This window comes from Scyliorhinus canicula, chromosome 2, assembly GCF_902713615.1.
Source record: "Scyliorhinus canicula chromosome 2, sScyCan1.1, whole genome shotgun sequence".
In the NCBI taxonomy this organism is placed as follows: domain Eukaryota; kingdom Metazoa; phylum Chordata; class Chondrichthyes; order Carcharhiniformes; family Scyliorhinidae; genus Scyliorhinus; species Scyliorhinus canicula.
This window is the reverse complement of record NC_052147.1, coordinates 230,223,484-230,245,835: the sequence shown is the minus strand read 5'-3', so window position 1 is coordinate 230,245,835 and position 22,352 is coordinate 230,223,484. Positions and strand designations below refer to the sequence as shown.

At 44.7% G+C, this 22,352-nt stretch overlaps 1 protein-coding gene across 6 annotated transcripts in view; it reads right to left on the bottom strand.

Moving 5' to 3' along the window:
- The window catches only part of cers6 (ceramide synthase 6), a 388,374-nt gene extending 366,499 nt beyond the window's left edge, over positions 1 to 21,875 (bottom strand). For 2 of the 6 annotated variants that reach the window (XM_038789743.1, XM_038789744.1), the window contains exon 1: positions 21,420 to 21,783. In XM_038789743.1, the coding sequence (XP_038645671.1) occupies positions 21,420 to 21,589 (170 nt within the window). In that variant the 5' untranslated portion in view covers positions 21,590 to 21,783. The other 4 variants (XM_038789747.1, XM_038789745.1, XM_038789742.1 and 1 more) reach the window with 4 other exon arrangements.
- Between the last annotated feature and the right edge of the window lie 477 nt (positions 21,876 to 22,352).

Here is a 22,352-nt window from a genome sequence, read left to right as displayed (position 1 = left end):
AACTTACCTGGTCTTCAGATGGAAGATATACTTGTGAACATTTGATTGCTGCCTTTATAATTACATAATACCTTAGTAAACTTTTTTTTTAAATATAATTTTTATTGGAATTTTTTACAGAAAATATAAAACATAACGACAAACAATGAAATGCAACAAAATAACCCATAATAACTGTAACACCCCCAGACCGTATTGACGCATCCCCCACCCCCCCAACCCCAATGAACAACAAAAGAACTTAAAAATAAATTTAAATTAAATAAACAAACATAGTCATCGTCCGCCCCCCCCCCACCTTTTCCCTCCCCCCCCCCACCTTTTCCCTCCCCCTTCCCCCCCTCCCCCCCGGGTTGCTGCTGCTACTGTACCCGTACCCTATCGTTGAGCCAGAAAGTCGAGAAAAGGTTGCCACCGCCTAAAGAACCCTTGTACCGACCCTCTCAGGGCGAATTTGACCTTCTCTAGCTTAATGAAACCCACCAGGTCATTGATCCAGGTCTCCACGCTTGGGGGCCTCGCATCCTTCCATTGTAGCAAGATCCTTCGCCGGGCTACTAGGGACGCAAAGGCCAGCACACCGGCCTCTTTCGCCTCCTGCACTCCCGGCTCCACCCCAACCCCAAAAAACCCCGCGGGTCCCCATCCTGGCTTGACCCTGGATCCCACCACCCTCGGCACCATCCTCGACACCCCCTTCCAGAACTCCTCCAGTGCCGGGCATACCCAAAACATATGGGCATGGTTCGCTGGACTCCCCGAGCACCTGACACACCTGTCTTCACCCCCAAAGAACCTACTCATCCTCGTCCCAGTCATGTGGGCCCGGTGCAGCACCTTGAATTGGATGAGGCTAAGCCGCGCACACGAGGAGGAAGAATTAACCCTCTCCAGGGCATCAGCCCATGTCCTGTCTACGATCTGTTCCCCCAGTTCCCCCTCCCACTTAGCTTTCAGCTCCTCTACTGACGCCTCCTCCGCCTCCTGCATAACCTTGTAGATATCAGATATCTTCCCCTCTCCGACCCAGACCCCCGAAAGCACCCTGTCGCTCACCCCCCTCGCGGGAAGTGAAGGGAATCCCTCCACCTGCCGCCTAGCAAATGCCTTTAACTGCAGATACCTGAACATGTTCCCCGGGGGGAGCCCAAATTTCTCCTCCAACTCCCCCAGGCTCGCAAACCTCCCATCAATAAAAAGGTCCCTCAGCTGTCTGATGCCCGCTCTGTGCCAACCCTGAAATCCCCCATCAATGTTCCCTGGGACGAACCTATGGTTCCCCCTTAACGGAGCCTCCATCGAGCCCCCCACTTCTCCCCTATGTCGCCTCCACTGCCCCCAAATCTTGAGGGTAGCCGCCACCACCGGACTCGTGGTATACCTCGTAGGAGGGAGCAGCCACGGCGCCGTTACCAGGGCCCCCAGGCTTGTATCTCCACAGGACGCCCTCTCCATCCGTTTCCATGCTGCCCCCTCCCCCTCCATTACCCACTTGCGCAATACCTTAGTAAACTTAAGCTACAGTCAGCATATGTTCCTTTATTATCTCAGCTTCAGTATTGTGTTTTAGTGTGAAGTTTTAGCGTTTTAACGTGGCATTGGTTCAATCTATGCTGCTAAGAAAAGTAAACAAATACAACTTAAACTAATGTTTTCATGAAAAGTTGTTCTGATTTGGAGGTTTTCAAATAAATGTGAAATGTTTAATTTTTAAAAAACCACATTAATTAACTTGGTGGAGGAGTAATTAAACCAGAGGGCGGAGATTAGTATTTAGCATTTAATTTTACAGTAGAAATCTAGTGCCAGGGACCAAATAGTTAATTGTAACTTAATCTAATAATAATTTAATAAGTACTTCCGGTGGCGGCTATGAGGGAGTAAGTCGCACATTTGGTGGCTCTCACTCCGGTCTGACTTTAAGACCTTTTTCCCTGACTTTTTTGAGCTTTTGAGCGTTGGAGTGAAAAGCAATAGCATTCAAGATCTGAATCCATACAGAGTTGTAAGGACTTAAGGAGCAGAAGGGAGCGAAAACAGGCGAAGAAAGGGCTGAACAAAGGTGGTGTGGAAGCTCAAGTGTGAGGGAAGATGGACGATGAATGGACCACGGAAAGGACGGTCCAGGCAGCACTGGACAACATGCTGCAGATCATGAAAGAGAGCTTCGCAGCACTGAAGCGGGATAATCTGGAACCGCTCCAGCGACTTGACCAGAGGCTGGGTGCTCAGGCTAAGAAGGTCCAGGCACTGGAGAAGACAGTGGAAAAGCAGGCGGATTTCCAAACGGTAGTTGACGTGGAAATGAGTACGTTGAAGGAGCAGCAAGCAAGGCTGATGGACAAGCTGGAGGACCTGGAAAACAGGTCTCGCCGGCAGAATCTGAGAATCATTGGGCTCCCAGAGGGGGCCGAGGGAGTGGATGCCACGGCATATGTGGCAGACATGCTGCAGAAGCTGGTGGGGGATGATTTCTTCCCGCGTCCGTTGGAGCTGGACAGGGCACACAGAGTGCAGGCGAGGCAGCCACGAAGGGGGGGGGGGGGGGGGGGGGGGGGGGACGACGACGACAATGGTGGTCAGCTTCCATAGGTTTGTGGACAAGGAGCGGGTTCTACAGTGGGCCAAGAGCACAAGGAGCTGCTCATGGAACAACAGTGTCCAGCGCATCTACCAGGATCTGAGCCAGGAGGTGGCCAGAAGGAGGGCAGCCTACAGACAAATTAAAGAGATTCTGTTTAAAAAGGTCAACTTTGGGCTACTTTTCCCGGCGCGGCTTTGGGTCACATACCAGCAACATTATTTTGACGACCTGGAGGAAGCGATGGACTTCGCTAAGGGGCATGGACTGGTGCCGAACTGAGGACCCATGGTCACAAGTTAGAGTGTACTAAGGGATGTCTGCAGTTGTTCACAGATTGCCCTTCGTGTTAGCGATGTCGTTCGGCATGCTCTTTTACTTAAAATTGGGGGTGTTCTTGTGTTTGTGTTTGCCTGTTTGAAAGTTTTAAAGTTAAAGCCAAAGTGATAGTTAAAGTTTAAGTTGTTGGGTGCTGGGGGGCTTTTTGGGTTCTCTTTGCTTTTTCTTCTTCTGGGAATGTTGCTTTGTGCTTTGTTTGTTTTCTCTCTGTCTCGTTCCCAGAGCGATTGCTCAAACAGGGTTGTTCTGGGGAGGTGGTGTTGATGGGCGGTGGGGAGGGGAGCAGGGGGGCAATAGGTGTGAGACATGGTGGTGCCGGAGTTGAAAGCCACAGGCTAGCTGCTTTGAGCTAGTCAACGGGAGCGAGGTGGGGGGGGGGGGGGGGGGGGGGAGAGAGAAAAGGATCTGCTGATGAGGGAGGGAACTGAACCAGGTAACAGGGGGAAGGGGTCGGGGGTGGGAGCTGCCAAGAGGCGGACCAGGGGAGGCGCGGCACATGGGCAGGGTGTGGGCCCAAGAAGGGGGATGGCTGATCGGCGTGGGGGGAGGGGGGGGGTGCCCTCCAACCAGGCTAATCACCTGGAATGTTAGAGGATTAAACGGGCCGGTCAGGAGGACACGTGTGTTCGTGCACTTACGGGCTCTGAAGGCGGATGTAATCTTACTGCAGGAGACACATTTGAAAGTGGCGGACCAGATTAGATTACGGAAGGGCTGGGTTAGCCAGGTCTTCCATTCGGGGCTTGACGCTAAGACCAGAGGGGTCGCGATCATGATTAACAAACAGGTTAAGTTTGAGGCGGACAGCACAGTTGCGGATGGGGGGGGGGTAGATTTCTCATGGTCTGGGGCAAGCTTGAGGGGGTGAAGGTGGTGCGAGTGAATGTTTACGCTCCAAACTGGGATGATGTAGATTTCATCAAAAGACTGCTGGGGAAAATCCCCGACTTGGATTCGCACAAGTTGATTATGGGTGGGGACTTTAATACAGTCCTTGACCCCGACCTGGACCGGTCATGCTCCAGAACGGGCAGGGTCCCGGCAATGGCAAGAGAACTGAGAGGGTTCATGGGACAAATGACCCCTGGAGAATCAGCCAGCCGTGGCGAAGGAGTTCTCATTCTATTCACATGTTCACAAGGTTTATTCCCGTATTGACTTCTTTATTATGAGGAGGGACTTTTTGGAGGGGGTGAGGGAAACTGAATACTCGGCGATCACTATTTCGGACCATGCTCCACATTGGGTCGACCTGCTGGTCTGCAAAGAAAGGTACCAGCGCCCACAATGGAGGTTAGAGGTGGGATTGTTGGCAGAGGAGAGGGTTTGTGAGAGAGTGGTGAGAGGGAAACTGATCTCAATCCGAGCCCATAGGGACAGAACGGATAGGGCAGAGATGGACACGGATGGATAGGGAATATGCGGACTCCCCGAGGGCGGAGCTACTTAGGGAACGACGGAGACTGCAGGCGGAGCTGGGAGCGCTATCCACTGGGAAGGCCGTAGAGCAACTCAGAAAGGCCGGGGGCGCTGTGTATGAGTATGGGGAGAAAGACATCAGAATGCTTGCACAGCAACTTAGGAAGAGGGAGGCGGCCCAGGGAGATAGGGACGGTAGTGGACGGGGCAGAGAACCGGGTGGGAGACCCGGCAGGACTGAACAGGGTATTCAGGGACTTTTACAGTAAGCTGTATACCTCGGAACCCCACACAGGGCCGGAGGGGATGAGGCGCTTCTTAGATGGGCTGATCTTCCCAAAGGTGGGCAGGGGATGGTAGAGGGGCTGGGGGCCCCGATTAGAGCTGAAGAAGCAATGGGGGGCCTGAAGGCCATGCAGTCGGGTAAAGCCCCGGGGCTGGATGGGTATCCAGTGGAGTTCTACAAAAAGTTTGCAGGTATACTGGGGTCGGTGCTGGTTAGGGTGTTTAACGAGGCGAGGGACAATGGGGTGCTACCCCCGACGATGTCACAAGCCAACATCTTGCTGATATTAAAACGGGATAAGGATCCGGAGGTCTGTGGGTCCTATAGGCCAATCTCCCTGATTAATGTAGACGCTAAACTGGGTGGAGTGGGACTATTTATGGGAGGTGCTTGGACGGTTTGGGTTTGGAGAGGGTTTTGTGGACTGGGTTAAACTGCTATAAGAGTTAGTGTAAGGACTAGTGTATGGACGAACAGGACGACATCTGAGTATTTTAGACTACACCGCGGGACAAGACAGGGATGCCCCCTCTCTCCACTGCTGTTTGCGTTGGCCATAGAACCGCTGGCAATTGCTCTGAGAGCGGCGAGGGAATGGAAGGGAATGGTCGGGGGGGGGGGGGGGGGGGGGGGATAGAACACAAGGTCTCGCTCTCTGCGGATGACCTGCTTTTGTATGTGTCAGATCCAGCGGCAGGGAAGGACTGGATTATGGAAATCCTAGGGGAGTTTGGCCGGTTTTCGGGCTACAAGTTGAACATGGCAAAAAGCGAGATGTTTGTGGTGCAGGCGAGGGGTCAGGAGAATTGGCTGAGGGAGCTACCATTTAGGCTGGTTGGGGAAAGTTTTAGGTATCTAGGGATACAAGTGGCGCGCGACTGGGGCAAGATGCATAAGTTAAACTTGTCCAGGGTGGTGGAGCAAATGAGGAGCAGGCTTCGGAGGTGGGATGCACTCCCACTGTCACTAGCGGGGAGAGTACAGACGGTGAAGATGACGATCCTCCCGAGATTCCTGTTTATTTTTCAGTGTCTCCCTATTTTCATTCCGCGGTCCTTCTTTAAAAGAATCAATAAAATCATCCTGGGATTTGTTTGGGCGGGGAAGCCCCCGCGGGTAAAGAGGGGGATGCTGAAATGGAACCGTAGCGAGGGAGGACTGGCGTTGACGAACCTCAGCAACTCCTACTGGGCGGCTAACATAGCCATGATCAGGAAATGGATGGTGGGTACGGGGTCGGTTTGGGAGCGGGTGGAGGGGGAATGACTTTCGGTACTTGCAGGTGCGAGATTTTGTACGTAGACAGGTCCCGTCCTTTCCACGCCTTCCACCAAGGGGGATCCAGGCCAGGGTAATTTCCAGGGGTGAGGTAGGAGAGGGGAGAATCTCGGATATTTATAAGGAGCTTATGGGAGTGGAGGACACAGGGACTGAGGAACTGAAACTTAAGTGGGAGGAGGAGCTTGGTGGGGAGTTGGAGGGAGGCGTGTGGGCAGACGCTCTGAGGAGGGTAAATGGAACCGCAACATGTGCAAGACTCGGCCTGATTCAGTTCAAGGTAGTTCACTGGGCCCACATGACGGTGGCCCGGATGAGCAATTTCTTTGGGATGGAGGACAAGTGTGCTAGATGTGGGGGAGGACCAGCGTACCATATCCACATGTTCTGGGCATGTCAAAAACTCAGGGGATACTGGCAGGGATTTGTGGACTTCATATCCGGGGTACTGAAAACAAGGGTGGCGATGAGTCCAGAGGTGGCAATTTTTGGGGTGTCGGAAGACCCGGGAGTACAGGAGGGGATAGAGGCCGACGTTGTGGCCTTTAGTTCCCTGATAGCCCGGCGACGAATACTGTTGGCCCGGAGGGACTCAAAGCCCCCAAAGACCGAAGTATGGCTGTCGGACATGGCAAGCTTTCTCGGCTTGGAAAAAAATCAAGTTCGCCTTACGAGGATCACTATCGGGGTTCGCCCGGAGGTGGCAACCATTCATCGACTTCTTCACGGGGAACTAATCGTCAGCGGGGGGGGGGGGGGGGTGTAGAATAGTGTAGAGTAGGGGGGAAGAATAGGCGGATCTATCTGCGAGAGTGGTACTGTTATTTGCACTATGTTTTTTATAATTGGTATCTGCACACTAATGTATATTGTTACTGTTTATAATGCCAAAAATACCTCAATAAAATTGTCTGTTAAAAAAAAATAATTTAATAAGTATTTATTTTTAATTAATTAACTAGTGCTTAAATGGCACTCAGCGGGGTGCAGTGCTTTAACTGCGAGATGTGGGAGATCCGTGACACTTTCAGCGTTCCAGTCGCCTACGTCTGCAGGAAGTGTAACCAATGGCAGCTACTCACAGACCATGCGGTTTGATTGTAACAGCGGTTGGATGCACTTCGGAGCACACATGTGGCGGAAAGCATCATAGATAGGATTTATAGAGACGTGGCCACACCAAGCTGCAGGCAGACAGATGGGTGACCGCTAGAAAGGGCAGGCAGTCAGTGCAGGAATCCCCTGTGGCTGTCCCCTTCTCTAACAAGTACACTGTTTTGGATACTGTTGTGGGGGTGGGCCTGTCAGGGGAAAACAAGAACTGCAGCCAGAACATTGGCACCACAACTGGTGCTGTTGCTCAGCAAGGGAGGGCAAAGTGCAGGAGAATGATAGTTATAGGGGACTCTATGGTAAAGGGAATAGATAGATGCTTCTGTGGATGTGAAAGAGACTCCAGGATGGTATGTTGCCTCCCTGGTGCCAGGATCAAGCATCTCTCTGAATGAACACAGGACATCCCGAAGGGGGAGGGTGAACTGCCAGAGGTCATAGTACACATAGGTACTAACGACATAGGCGGGAAGAGCGATGAGGTCCTGCAGAAGGAGTTCAGGGTGTTAGGCAATAAGCTAAAAAGCAGGACCTCGAGGGTGGTAATCTCAGGATTACTCCCTGTGCCACATGCCAGTGAAGCTAGAAAGAGGAGGATAGTGTAGCGAAACACGTGGCTAAACTGGAGGTGTAGGAGGGAGGGTTTCAGATTTCTGGACCATTGGGATCTCTTCTGGGGCAGGTGGGATCTGTACAAGAAGGATGAGTTGCATCTAAACTGGAGGGGCACCAATGTCCTGGCTGGGAACTTTGCTGGAGTCACTCAGGAGGTTTTAAACTAGTATGGCAGGGATGGGAACCAGAGCATTAGCTTAGAAAGTGTAATAACTGAAGGGAAATAGAGAACAAAAATAAGAGAACAACAACATCACCACATCTGCTCAAACACAGTAGTTTGAAGTGTATTTGTTTCAACGCCAGAAGTATAGCAGATAAGGCAGATTAACTGATTAGTGCTTGGAACTATGATGTTGTGGCTATCACATAAACGTGGTTAAAGTAAGGGCAGGATTGGCAGCTCAACATTGGAGGATATAGGTGCTTTAGGAGAGATAGAGGGGGAGGTAAAAGTGGAGGGGGAATAGCATTATTGATGAAGGGGAATATTATAGCCGTACTGTGGCAGGACACCTTAGAGGGCTCATACAATGAGGCAATCTTGGTAGAGCTCAGGAACGGGGCAATCACAATGTTGGGGTTTATTACAGGCCCCCTCAACTGCCAGCGAGAGTTAGAGGAGCAGATAGGTCAAGAGATTTTGGAGAGATGCAAAAGTAACAGGGTTATTGTGGTAGGGGATTTTAACTTCCCCTATATTGACTGGGACTCACTTAGTGCGAGAGGCTTCTTGATGCAATATGTACATAGTCCAACTAAGGAAGAGGAAGTACTGGACCTGGCATTGGAGAATGAGCTTGGACAGGTGATTGAGGTTTCAGTGGGGGAACATTTTGGGAGCAGTGACCACAATTCCGTAAATTTTAGGGTACTTTTGCATAAGGATGAGGGTAACCCTCAGGTTAAAGTACGAAACTGGGGAAAGGCAAATTACGATAACATTAGACAAGAATTGAAGAATTTGGATTGGGTGGTTGGTGGGTGAATCAACATCGGACATGAAATAATAATAATATAATATAATAATCACTTATTGCCACAAGTAGGCTTCAATGAAGTTACTGTGAAAAGCCCCTAGTCACCACATCCTGATGCCTGTTCGGGGAGACCGGTACAGGAAAATTGAAGCCGCGCTGCTGGCATTGTTCTGCATTACAAGCCAGCTGTTTAGCCCACTGTGCTGAACCAGCCCCTTTTCAAACAACAGTTGATTAGGATTAAGGAAAGTCAGGTTCCTGAGAGAATGAAGGATAAGTATGGGAAGTTTAGGGCGCCTTCAGTAACGAGGGATATTGTGAACCTCATCAAAAAGAAAAAGGAGACTTTTGTGCAGACTGGAAGCATGGGGACAGTCAAAACCACTGAGGAGTATAAAGAAAGTAGGAAGGTAGTTAAGCGGGAAATTAGGAAGCCTATATGGGGTCATGAAAAGTTCCAGGCAAGTAGGATTACGGTGAATTCCAAAGCTTTTTATTCATATGTAAAAAAAGCAAGAGGGTGGCCAGGGAAAGGATTTGACCACTAAAGGACAGTGGGGGAAATCTATGTGTTGAGCCAGAGGTAATGGGTGAGGTATGAATTGAGTACTTTGCATCACTGTTCACCAAAGAAAAGGACTTTGTCAAAGTTGATTCTTAGGTAGGGTGTGTGGATAATCTGGACCATGTTAATATCAAAAAAGAGGTTTTGGGTGTTTTAAAGACATTAAGGTAGATTAATCTCCTGGGCCGGATGGGATTTTCCCCAGAATATCGAGTGAAGCAAGGGAGGAAATTGCTGGGGCCTTGACTAACATCTTGGGATCCTCATTGGCTACAGGTGAGGTTCCAGAGGACTGGAGAACAGCTAATGTGGTACCGCTGATTAAGAAAGTAGCAGGGATAATCCAGGAAACTATAGGCCGGTGAGCCTCACATCGGTAGGAGGCAAATTATTGGAAAGAATTCTCAGGGCCAGGATTTATACCCAAATGGGCTCATAAGCGATAGACAGCATGGTTTTGTAACTTGATAGGGTTTTTTGAGGAGGTGACAAAGATGTTTGATGGGGGGGGGGGAAGGTGGTGGATGTTGTTGCATGGACTTCAGTAAAGCCTTTGACAAGGTGCCTCATGGCAGACTGGTACAAAGGGAAAGTCACGCTGGATCAGAGGCAAGATGGATACAGAACTGGCTGGGTCACAGATGGCAGAGTGTGTTTTTCTGAATGGAAGGTTGTGACTAGTGGTGTTCCACAGGGATCTGTGCTGGGGCATGTTGTTTATAGTATACATAGACGATTTGGAGGAAAATGCAGTTGGTCTGATTCGCAGATAGTGTTGATGATTGTCAGAGGATTCAGCAGTAGATAGATAGTTTGGAGACTTGGGCAGAGAAATGACAAATGGAGTTTAATCTGGACAAATGTGAGGTAATGCATTTCGGTCAGTCTTACGTAGAGGGGAAATATACAGTAAATGACAAAACTCTTCGGAATTTAGAACGTCAGAGATATTTGGGCATACAGGTTCACAGAGCTTTGAAAGTGGCAACACAAGTAGACAAGGTAGTCAAGAAGGCATATGGAATGCTTGCCTTCATTGGTCGGGGCATTGAGTATAAAAACTGGCACATCATACTACAGTTGTATGGAACCTTGCTAAGACCGCACTTGGAATATTGCGCACAATTCTGGTCGCCCCACTACCATAAGGATGTGGAGACTTTGAAGAGGGTTCAAAGGAAGTTTACCAGAATGTTGCCTGGTCTGGAGAGTGTTAGCTATGCGGAGAGGCTGAATAGACTCGGGCTGTTTTCATTGGAATACAGAGGTTGAGGGGATACCTGATAGAGATCTACAAGATTATGAGAGGCATGGATATAGTGGGTGGGCAGGTACTCCTCCCCAGGGTCGAGACGTCAGTCACTAGGGGGCATAGGTTTAAGGTCCGTGGGGCAAAGTTTAAAACAGATGTACGAGATTTTTTACAGAGAGTGGTGAGTGCCTGGAATGCGCTGCCAGAGGAGGTTGTAGAAGCAGATACTTTCACGGCGTTCGAAAGGCATCCCGACAAATACATGAATAGGATGGGTATAGAGGGATACGGCACTAGGAAGTGCTGAGGATTTTGGCCAAGGGTGGTATCATGTACAGACCAGACCACAGGACCTGTCACTGTGCTGTTCTTTGTATGACTTTCACCTCTCTCTTATTATGAAGCCCTGTCTTAGAGAGCAGTCAACTAACTGTGGCAAAGTTGTCAGGCTTCTTGCATGGCATACATCTCCCCCACTGTGCGAAACAGTGAAGGAGAGAAGATCAGCAGGTAAGTCAACTTGAAGGTCTTTTATGCATCTTTCTGGAATTGAGAGCTTATGGAACAAGACTTTGGAAGGAAAATTCATTAATTTCTAAATTATCTATTCCCATCATGACAAATTATTTGTCTTTGAAAAATGTACCCTTTGTTAATGACTAGTTTCTTCAAAGACATTTTGTTTTACAATGCCCATGCAACAAATCTTCAAATGATATATTTCACAATCGTTGGGGCTCCTCAAAATTTCCATAATAACAGACAACATTAGCATTATCATGTAACTTTCAAATTTAGAATCATATGAATGGTTAATTTGCTGGATATCTTTACTCTTTTTACTCTAGGTATTTCTGGTTTCTAGGTGTTTTCATAGGTAAGCTCTTGTTCGCTTTGTCTCAGGGTGCTTTGATTTGCCTCTTCTGGGCAATTTCAGCAATGTGTCCACGGAGTAAAAAGCATTGTTAGTTTTACCCCATGCTTTCAACTGAATCTCTCTGTCTTTGAGAGGCAATAAAATAATGCCACAAGAGAGGTTTATTTAGACTTTAACTGCTAAGCAAAGTAATTAAAGAGTGTTAGTGAATAGTAATCATAACATAACTGGTTTAGCTCAGTGGGCTAGACAGCTGCTTTGTAATGCTGAGCAAGGCCAGCAGCGGGTTCAATTCCCGTACCAGTTTACCTGAACAGGTGCCGGAATGTGACAACTAGGGGCTTTTCACAGTAACTTCATACTTTTGACAATAAAATATTATTATGTAGGTACTATGGGAGGCAATTTAGCGCAGCATTTCAAGATTCGCTCCTTTTCCCCATTCTTTCCAAATAGTCTCATAACTTTGTGTATTTCAAACACTGGTCCAATTTTTCCTTATAAGATGCAATAATCTTTGTTTCAACTATTCCATGAGAGAAATTATTCCTAGGCCCCAACTATATTTACTTACACTTGTCCTTTACATTACATATTTGAACCCTTAGACCTCTAAGTGCAGTCATATCCCTTGGCATCTTTCTATGATGTATATCAAGCCATTCCATGTTTTTTCTCCAAGAATATATTAACTCAGAATTCTCAAATTAAACTGTGTCTTTTGTCTATTTATGTGCATTTCACAAAATTGTCAATGTATTCCTTAAGTTTTTCACTTTCGTCCTCACTGTTTGCTGAGTCCCCTAAGTGGCATCAGCAAACTTTGTGATTATTTTCCCTAAAACCTAGTTCAAAACAACTCTTTGGAGGATAAAGGCCTTGCACTGACCTCTGAGATAAACCACATCTGACAAACACCAGAGTTGACGAATATCATTGCTGACTAGCCACAATTATAGGTACAGCAATATCGCTTTACCCTATGCACTAATGTTGGAAGAACCCTACGGTGCAGAAGGGAGCCATTCAGCCCATCAAGTCTACACCGGCCATCTGAAAGAGAGCCCAACCTAGGCCCACTCCCCTGCTATATCTCAATAACCCCACCTAACCTGCACATCTTTGGACACTAAGGGCAATTTAGCATGGCAAATCCACCTAACCTGCACATCTTTGGACTGCAGGAGGAAACCTGAACACCCAGAGGAAACCCACGCAGACATGGGGAGAACGCGCAAACTCCACACAGTCACCCAAGCCCGGAATCGAACCCGGGCCCCTGGCACTAACCATGCCGCCCTTTACATATTTACATAATAAGCATCATAATCATTCAGATACCAAGCACTCACAACAATTTAGTATACCAGGTAGAATGGGCATATATTCTCTATAGTTTAGAAAAATGAGAGGTGACCTAAGTGAAATATATATCTTTGAGAGTGTGACAGAGCAAATTCTGAGACGTTGTCTCCCCTGGCTGGAGAGTCTAGAACTAGGAGTCACAGTCTCAGGATATGGAGTCAACCATAGAGGACTGAAATGAGGAGAGATTTCTTCACTCAGAGTTGTGAATATTTGGAATTTTCAATCGCCAAAGATGTGGTGCTCAGTTGATGGTTATATTGAAGACAAAGAACAACGGATTGCTGGATATTAAATGAATCAAAGAATAGGGGGAGATAATGATTTTGAGGTGAAACATTGGCCAAGATCTTATTGAATGGCAGAGCAGGTTCAACGGGCTGTACAGCCACATCCTGACGCTATTTCTGATCTAAATCACTTGCTAACTTGTTTATATTCTTAATATATTACCAACAAATATGCAAAACAATTAAACTGTTCATGCATACTTGGTACAAATATGCATTTTGAGAATATTGAGAATGCCAGCGGGATTCTCCGTTCCTCTAGCTGCGTGTTTCTTGGCCATTTGCTGTTCGCTGGCAGTGGGATTTAATCTTCCCGTCGCTTATCAATGGGATTTCCCATTGAAACCACCCCACGCCGCTGCGGAACCCACTGGCGGGGGAGCGCTGCCAGCAGGAAAAGTGAATCCTGACCGTTGGAGAATTCCGGCCCTCATGTCGAACGACAATGTATAGATTCACTTCTTATTTACTAATCAGAAATGCAATTGCACATCTAAATACCCAGATAGCCCCATGTAATTAGTGATTGATCTATTAGACAGCATTGCCTTGACACTTTGAGCGAAATGTTCCTAAATATTGGCAAAGGCCAATAGCGGGGGGAAAGCAGCATTGAAGCCACTGGCACAAAAAGTGGCTTTTTCCATTCTCCACTGTATCATTAGGGACATAATAAAAATAATGACAAGGGGCGGGTCCGACAACATTATTCTGGCAGAGCCCACCCCACCAGCATCTTTGCTTTTTGAAAATCAGGGCACCATCTTTAAAGGCCGCGAATAGTTCACTTGGAATCCCCTCCCCCCTCAACATGCCCCTGGCACTGGAGGCAATGTCGGGCGGTAATACCCAGATACGATCCTCTCCCGCAAAGTGATGCACTCACCTAAGTTCTTCTGGCAGCTCTCCTTGCCAGGGGTACACCTTGGGAGACCAGTCATGATTCATGCCGGCCTGCCGTCAAGCTGATGTGAATGGACTTTCATACGGTGGGGGGGGGGGGGGGGGACTTAATTCAGTCATAGGGGCCTGATAATTAGATGTTTATGAATGGAAATGATGTTATGATAATGATATGATGCTCTGTGAAAGGTAGGAGGAGGAGACAATAATGTCACACTTCTATATTGGCTTGAAACATGATTTAGACATTGCATGAGATTTTCCGCTCCTGATGCCAAACCTGCCTGGCGAAAACGGGAGCTAGTTTTCTGTCTGTCAACTAATATTCTAATCAGCCCCATGAGACACCTTATTGAACACCTTCTAAAAGTACTTATAAATCTATCACATTCACTTTACCTATTTAATCAGTCATTTCTTCAAAAAATCCTTTGAATTAATCAAATACCGTTTGCTTTAACAACTCACACTGGCTATCCTTGCTAAACCCATTTATTTTGAAATTCTTATAAACTTTCTTGAATGTGGTATTCTAGGAGTATTCCTACAACCAAAATTGCATGGCTTGGTTTTTAGTTATAGTTTGTTCTTCTGTCACTTCATAAAATACAAATTTTACAACTGTTAAACCTCATTTTTTGTTCATTCATTAGATGCATATGTCTCTGATGAAGCTACCATTAATTGCCCTTCCCTATTTTCCCTTGAGACTGTGGTGGTGAGCCACCTTCTCGCATGCTGCAGGTCACCCACAGTGTTGTTAGGGAGGGATTTCAAGGATTTTGATCCAGCAACATTGAAGGGGTGGCTATAAAGTTCCAAGTCAGGACGGTGTATAACTTGGTGGGAAACCTGCAGGTGACAGTTTTTCCAAACAGCTACTGCCTTTGTCCTTATAGATGGTAGAGTGCACAGGTTTGGAAGATGCTGCCTTGATGAGTTGGTGCAGTGCATCTTGTAGATGGTACATACTGCTGCCCATGTGCTTTCATGGTGGAGGGAATGAATTTTCAAGGCGATGCTTGGGGTGCCAATCATGCAGGCTGCTTTGTCCTGGATGGTATTGAGCTTCTTGCGTGTAGCTGCCAATTGTAACCCCAGGATGTTGATGTTGTGGAGCCATTGATGCCAGAAATGCTGTTGAACGTCAAGAGCAGATGGTGAGATTCTCCCTTATTGGAGATGGTCATCACTTGGTAATTGTATGACACAGTTGTTATTTCTGTGCATGTTACAGGTATTCATGCTATGGAAAATAATAAGTGCAATGTAATTTTTCAATTTAAACAAAAATACGCTTGTACTGGCCCAGATCCTAGACATACACATCCCCATGAGGCAGAGGCTGGCTGCACCAAAATTGTGACAGAAGCTATTTAACTAAGTTCCCTGGGAGCTTGATCCACCACATAGTCGGTTGGGCTTCGAAATCTGGGTCCAGGTGGAGCACTTCAAGGGGTAAAGATCCCCATATCACTGACAACATCAAATATGTCCAATTGACTCCTTTCTCTTTTAATGACTCCTTTCCTTGGCAAATGGACACCAAAGAAGATGATAGTGTTTCTGCCCTCCGCCAAACATGAACTGAATGTGATACTTCTCCCTTCATCAAGGCTTGACATGAAGAACCCTGACAGATACATGGGGTACCAGTCCCAACTTTCTGCACCACAGAGACAGCTCCTATTCTATGAAATCTGTGTTTACTGCCCATCAACCATTTCTCCCCGACAGGAAAAATGCTGAACGTGTTGCCCACTGTTTAAGGGTAAGCTCACACTGTAATTTGAGTCTCAACCAGGGTGCAAAATTGGTAACAGGGTCATTAATGACCCTACGTGATGAAATTAGAAGGCTAATCAGAAGAGGCATCCAGAACAAACTAACATGCATGCAAATACCTAGTTAATGTACGGTGAGCCCTGTAACCCAGAAAAGGAATGCAACTTTTACTCAAATCCTCACAAAATGCACTCCAAGATTGACTACTTTGTCCTGCTGCAGATGTACCTTCTCCTGTCATGTGGCCCATAACCATCTCTAACTATGCACTAATTACCCGACAGTTAATGCTCACTATCATACCAATCCACCAGCACCAGTGGCAGATATTTTATAGGGTATTCGAGACAGGAACCTCTTTGAACCAATTTTACTCTGTTTACTGCCCCATCATTGGGTCTCAATTTGGGAGTTACGTTGAACCAAAATGTTATATTTACAGAATTCTCAAACTATTTCAAAATAGCAATATGAAATGAAATGAAAATCGCTTATTGTCACGAGTAGGCTTCAATGAAGTTACTGTGAAAAGCCCCTAGTCACCACATTCCGGTGCCTGTCCGGGGAGGCTGATGGATCAACACCAAAATATGTTTATTCACTTTGCATTAAAATTATTGTGATAATCCTTAGTTCGTTTTGGATTATAAGCATTCATCTCTCATTATCTTACTACAGCTACAAGTACAAATATTAAGTGTAAAGGTACCAAAGGAATAAGGAAGGATCTTTTCCAGGAATAACACGTGCTTCAGGAGAAATAATAATAAACGCTAATATAAAAAAGATGCAGCTTTATGATTCAATTCTTAGTACATCTGCAATTCAACCTTGGTATATTAAATACTTATCCCCATTAATAACCATTGTTTCGCAATCACTGAATAAATCAACTTCTGTTTTTATTAAATGAGATTAGGTGAATTTCTGAGATTTTTACTGATTTTTAATCTGCAATGATGTCCTTTGGTCTATGTCAACTGCAACTCATCGACTATGATAATTTTAAGCTTAGGAAAGCAATATCTCAGAGTGGGGATTGCAAACCTTATATCTGAGGACATCAAATCATAAATTACAAAATGGTCAAGAAAATCTTCATCATGTTCAACCCATTAATTCCAATAGTTTTGAACACATTGGATTTAAAAATGTAAATGATTGACAAAATCAGCAATTGAACTGTACATGCTGGTACAAATCTACAACTACATGAAGGAACCTTTGGAAAATTTTCAATCAATTCATGCTCTTGGAAATACATCTCAATTAATAACTGGCAGGGCCACTGATTGACAGTCACTGAGCAAGTCAATTTCCATTTTTATGAAATGTAATTTTGGAAATGTTACCGGCAGTTTGGGGGTAGCATTTCAGGATCCTGCTCACTAATAATTAGGCCACTTGCTTTTAATTACTGAGTAAATTAAACTACATTTTAACTGTATGGGGACAATGTAAGGAAGTACTTATGACACTAAATTCCAGACCTCTAAAGACAGAGACTAAAGACTTCAGTAAATAAAGTTCAAAGGAGTATAAAAGTAAATCCTTTCTCTGGATAAAAGCAAATTACTGCGGATGCTGGAATCTGAAACCAAAGAGAAAATGCTGGAAAATCTCAGCAGCTCTGGCAGTATCTGCAGGGAGAGAAAAGAGTTAACGTTATGAGTCCAGATGACCCTTTGTCAAAGCCTTTGCTGCCAGACCTGCTGCGATGTTCCAGCATTTTCTCTCTGGTTTTCAATCCTTTCTCTACTTTTCTACCTTAAAAGAGTGCCTATTCAACATTATGTACAGTTCATGTATATATGTTATGTTGTCTCGCATTTTCATCACACCATTTACATTTCAATAATGAAATTAAGCATTTCAAAAATTTACACGATTCAAGTCTTCAATCAACTTTTTTCTGTGTACACTATCAATTAAAATAAGCACCAATTTCAGGTTCCCACAGACCAAGTTAACAGCAATATTGAGAACTGTTTCCAAAATCTTTTGAACAAGTAAGTTAAGCATCCAACTAGCTATCCTAACATGGAATACTGTAATTTCTCTGACATGGCATTGATTTCATTTTCCATAGAAGATTAAATATTATACATTATATTCAACAGAAATTCCCAATTTTTAGTTGTTTATAACTGGGAAGTATTAAAGAAAAATAAGTGACCTTGAGTGCAACTGACTAAATATATCAAGAATATTGCTACCAAATATTTTAGTATCACACATACCGAAAATGAATATGAAAATCGCTTATTGTCACGAGTAGGCTTCAATGAAGTTACTGTGAAAAGCCCCTACCGATACTATAATCACATTTGCCTCAAGTGCTGGAGGTTAGAATGCAGAGGTAAGCATTCTATTTCAGTTCCTTCTCATACAACTGAACATGAACATTTTCCCATGTACTGGCAGTTTCATGATAAAACATGGAAGTTCATATGAGTAACACTGTGTTCTGAAACACTAAAGTACAAACAAATATTCAAAATTAATTCCAAATCCTCAATACTTTTATTTACCAAATATAATTGTCTAAATTAAGTAAAAACAAATTTTGCTTATATTGTACAAAATGAATGAAGCAACTCTGAACAGTCCCTGCGAGAGTTCGGAGGAAAGCATATGTTCAAGAATGCATTCCAGACAATTGTCAATAGATTCAGGTTCCTTTGATTCAGGAAAACAGCACTATCGAATGGTCAGAAGCTTAGAGGTGACTATGAACATACCAATTAATAGATTAAGCCAGCAGCAAAGAATTTAATTATTAGATTCAAAGCATTAAATCTCGGTTGGACTTTTGATGGTTGTGTATATGGACTTTCAAAAGACATTAGTTAATTATCACGTGGAATTATAGAGCAGTACAGCATGGCCATTTGACCCATTAAGTCTGCACTTCCTCTTTCATAGAGCAATCCAGTTGTTCACATTCTCCTGTTTCCCCCTATATTCTTCCCATTTTATATAAAACAGACTTATTTGGGAAACAGAAGTACATGGGGTGAAAGGAAATAACCTGCACTTGAGCATATAGAGTACAATTTGAGAACAATTACTACATTTTGTAATTGTCGACTTCAGTTGGATTAAATCAAATTGGTGAATTTGGCAGACAGGTGGCAGATGCAATTTAATGCAGATAAGTTTAAGGGCCGCACTTTGGAAGGAATAACATGAAGAGACAGTATAATACGTATCGTTGAATTGAATCATTTTCAGGAACAGGGAGATGCAAGAAGAAGGGCCTGGAGGTACACATTTAAACCTTTGAAGGTAGCAAGACACGTTGATAAGGCAGTTAAGAAAGTCGATGAGATACTTAACTTTGTAAACAATGAATACAAAAACAAGCAAATCATTATAAACCTTTACAAATCAATGATAACATCTCAGCTGGAGTATTCTGTACAGTTCTCGGCACCATATCAAGGAAAGTACAAAGGAGGTTTACTAGAATGATTTCATGCTGTAAACCTCTGACTCTAATAGGGGGATTCAGCAGATTGGAGAAGTTGGGACTGTTGTCCTTAAACCACAGAGATATTAGAACTGCTCAAAAGCAGAAGAGATTTTGATAAAGCAAATAGATAGAAAGTGTTTCCTCTGGCATGTGGGTCTGTAACTAGTTGTCATTGATTCAAAATAATTGGCAAAAGAACTAGAGGGGAAATGAGAACGAAGTTCTTTACACAGGGTTGTTAAGATCTAAAATGTGTTACCTGAAAGGATAATGGAAGCAGACTCCTCAGGAACCTTCAAATGCTATTTGTCATGCACTTGAAAAGGATTATAATGCAGGATTCTGAGGAAAACTGGTGCATCAGATTAAATTATACAACTCTTTGCAAGGAGCTGGCACAGGTATGGCTGACGGAATAGTCTCCTTTTGTGCTGTCCAATTTTATGATTCCAAGATCTGCAAGTCTAAAATAGCCTGTCAGTGGTTTGTAGAGGGGGGTAGTAGTGTGGCTTTAGCACAAATAAAGCATGAAGATACCCTTTGATTGGTATTTCCAACAAAATCTCAAACATATTTTTAACACAATATGACAAACAGAACAAAGACAGAGAATGCAGAAAATAGTCCTATTAGATTTATATCATTGCTAACACTTGGAAATCAAAATAAACAGTTTTCATGTCAAGCAAAATTATTTTACCAAGCAGGTTGATAGCTTACTGATTACTCAGACTGAAGTAAAACGTCACGGTGGAGATGAACACTGCAAATACTATGAGAAATAGAGTAGACGGATCAGAAAGTATGAGTTGGTTAAATATAAAAGTTGCCACAGAATTAAAGCATCAAGTGAATACAGGGCTTGTATTCAATTAATGATATCTTCTATCTAAAATAAAAAACTGCATACAATTCCTTAAAAGTTCAATCATTAGTTTTTTTATTGTATGGTATCCAACATATTAAAATTCTCTTATTCTGCATTTTCATATATGCAGGCTTAATGGTTCTGGCTGTCAAAACTCAACTGTTTCAAGCTCATCCTCGGTGTTGCTACTTTACAAATCTTTCCAATTGCCCACAATGAAGGATGACAATGCCCATCATTAAGAACTGAACGCTGGGCCAAAAAAGTTGATTTGAATATGATGGAAGTGATTTTTTTAAAAGGTGCTCACTACGTTAGGTCTTGTCTTGAAAAGCTTGTTGTGTGGCAATGCCAGCTGCATATTATTGCTTTATTGGGCTCGACTGCCAACATTAAAGCCACCTCTTTGTGAGAGTTATAATGCCGTAGCAGGTGGGTGATCTCCTGAATTGCAAACTTACCTCATCAACCAGAACTTCATTGCAGTGACTTCATTGCCTATTTGTAATGTTAGCCTACTTGTGACAATAAACATTATTTTTTTTTAAAAGAAAAGAACCTGGCAGCTGACCGAGTGGTGAAGTCTCAGGCTGCCACTTCGCACAGAAAATCTGGACACCCCTGGGCCACTTGAGGACATGCCAGGGAAGATGGGGAAAGGCTCAAATTGTGACTATGGCCATCCAGGTCTATCTTTACCACTGTCCATATCTGGAACGTCTGCCCGATAGATCCATTCCTGGTGGCATCACACCCATTCTCACTGCATCTGCTGAATGATGCCCTTGAGGGAATTGTTAACCTCGACATTTGAACTATCACTGCTTTCCCCAGGTATAGGAATAAAAAAAATTCCCAATGAGACAATTCTGCTCACAGCTCCCTGCACAACCGAGGCATCACCGACTTTCCCAAATGAGAACTAACGGCGCTTCCCTAAACTCCCAAAGCTAGATTTGATTTCCGAGGGCTATTTCTGTCGGAGTGAGGTCCACAGGCGGCGTGTGACTATCATGTCACCTTTTGCAAAGGATATACTTTGCACACATTGCGCTCGCCTGGCTAGGTAGGGCTAGGTATTGGTTATCTCCTTCGCGCTGCAAGTGAATCCTGGGCAGCTGGCTGCGGCTTGCAGACTGGAGGAAGTGTTTACCGATCGATGGACTATCACCCAGTGGGCATGTAGCAAGTTTACTGAGCTCGCTTCGCCCCGTTACCCACCACTCGGCTCTATTGAAATGGCCACGTTACAATGCAATATATTTATTAAAACCTCGCCGGCACAGAGGACAGAAGGTGGCAGAGCACAATGATAAGCACTATTGTACGGGATATTTATTTAAACAACGCCAGTTTAAATATTACATTAGAGAGCCAGGCCTATACTCGGCAGATCTGAAGCAGCTGAGACGAGTCTGTGTTCCCTACCTTTCGAAAATCAGCCGAACCATAAAAATGCAGAAAGCCAGAGGAAAGGCTAGGTAGAGGTCCTCCGCCTGCGGGAAAGTGGCTTCATCCGTGTTTTTCAGATCTGCCCAGGTCACGTTGTGGGGCAGCCAAAACCTCTCATTCCAGAACCAGGCGAGGATACCTGCCATGTTCACTGCTTGGAGGGGGCGACTGGGTGGCTTGTGGCTGCAGCTGCTGAGTGCTGTCTGATCCTCTCTCTCCCTCTCTCGTCTGCTTGATGCACTCGGCCTGATTGAGTCGGTCTTGCAGACGGGCCAGAGATTCCCCCTCTCCCTTCCTTCCTTTCTCTGCTCTCTCTCTCTCACACACACACACACACAGTGTCGCCTACCTCCAATGGGAAGTGTCACACACCATCCACTCTACACCAAGTGATTGGCTCCCACAACTGTCGCACAGTCTTCACCACAGCAAAAAGGAAAGTGTACCCACGGGTCAAAGTCAATGTATTATATGTTACAGATTATTAAAGCTGTTTGTTTTGATTAATAAATAATAACAAAATGTGACCTTCCAGTTCACTATGCAGGATTGGCAGCCATAAAGATAGAAAAATATACCAATAACCGCCCCTCAATGTGTGTATTTACAAACGTTATTCATTTCACCATGATAATAATTCTAACCTAATCGTGATCATTATAATAGGATGAATAAGACGAAGTATGTTTAAGGATAAACCTCAATAATCCAATGAGAACACTTAACATATTACAAGCTTTTAAAATTTATGAAGTGTTCTTTTATTTGCATTAGTGAAAGCCTTTTTCAGGTATTTTGTTTCCTGTTTATTATTCCTAAGAGAATAATTTTGGGAGTGTATTTAGATCATTTTGGCTCATCCAATGTCTGACTCTATTTTGTCCAGGATTGGATATTACAATCCTGGAC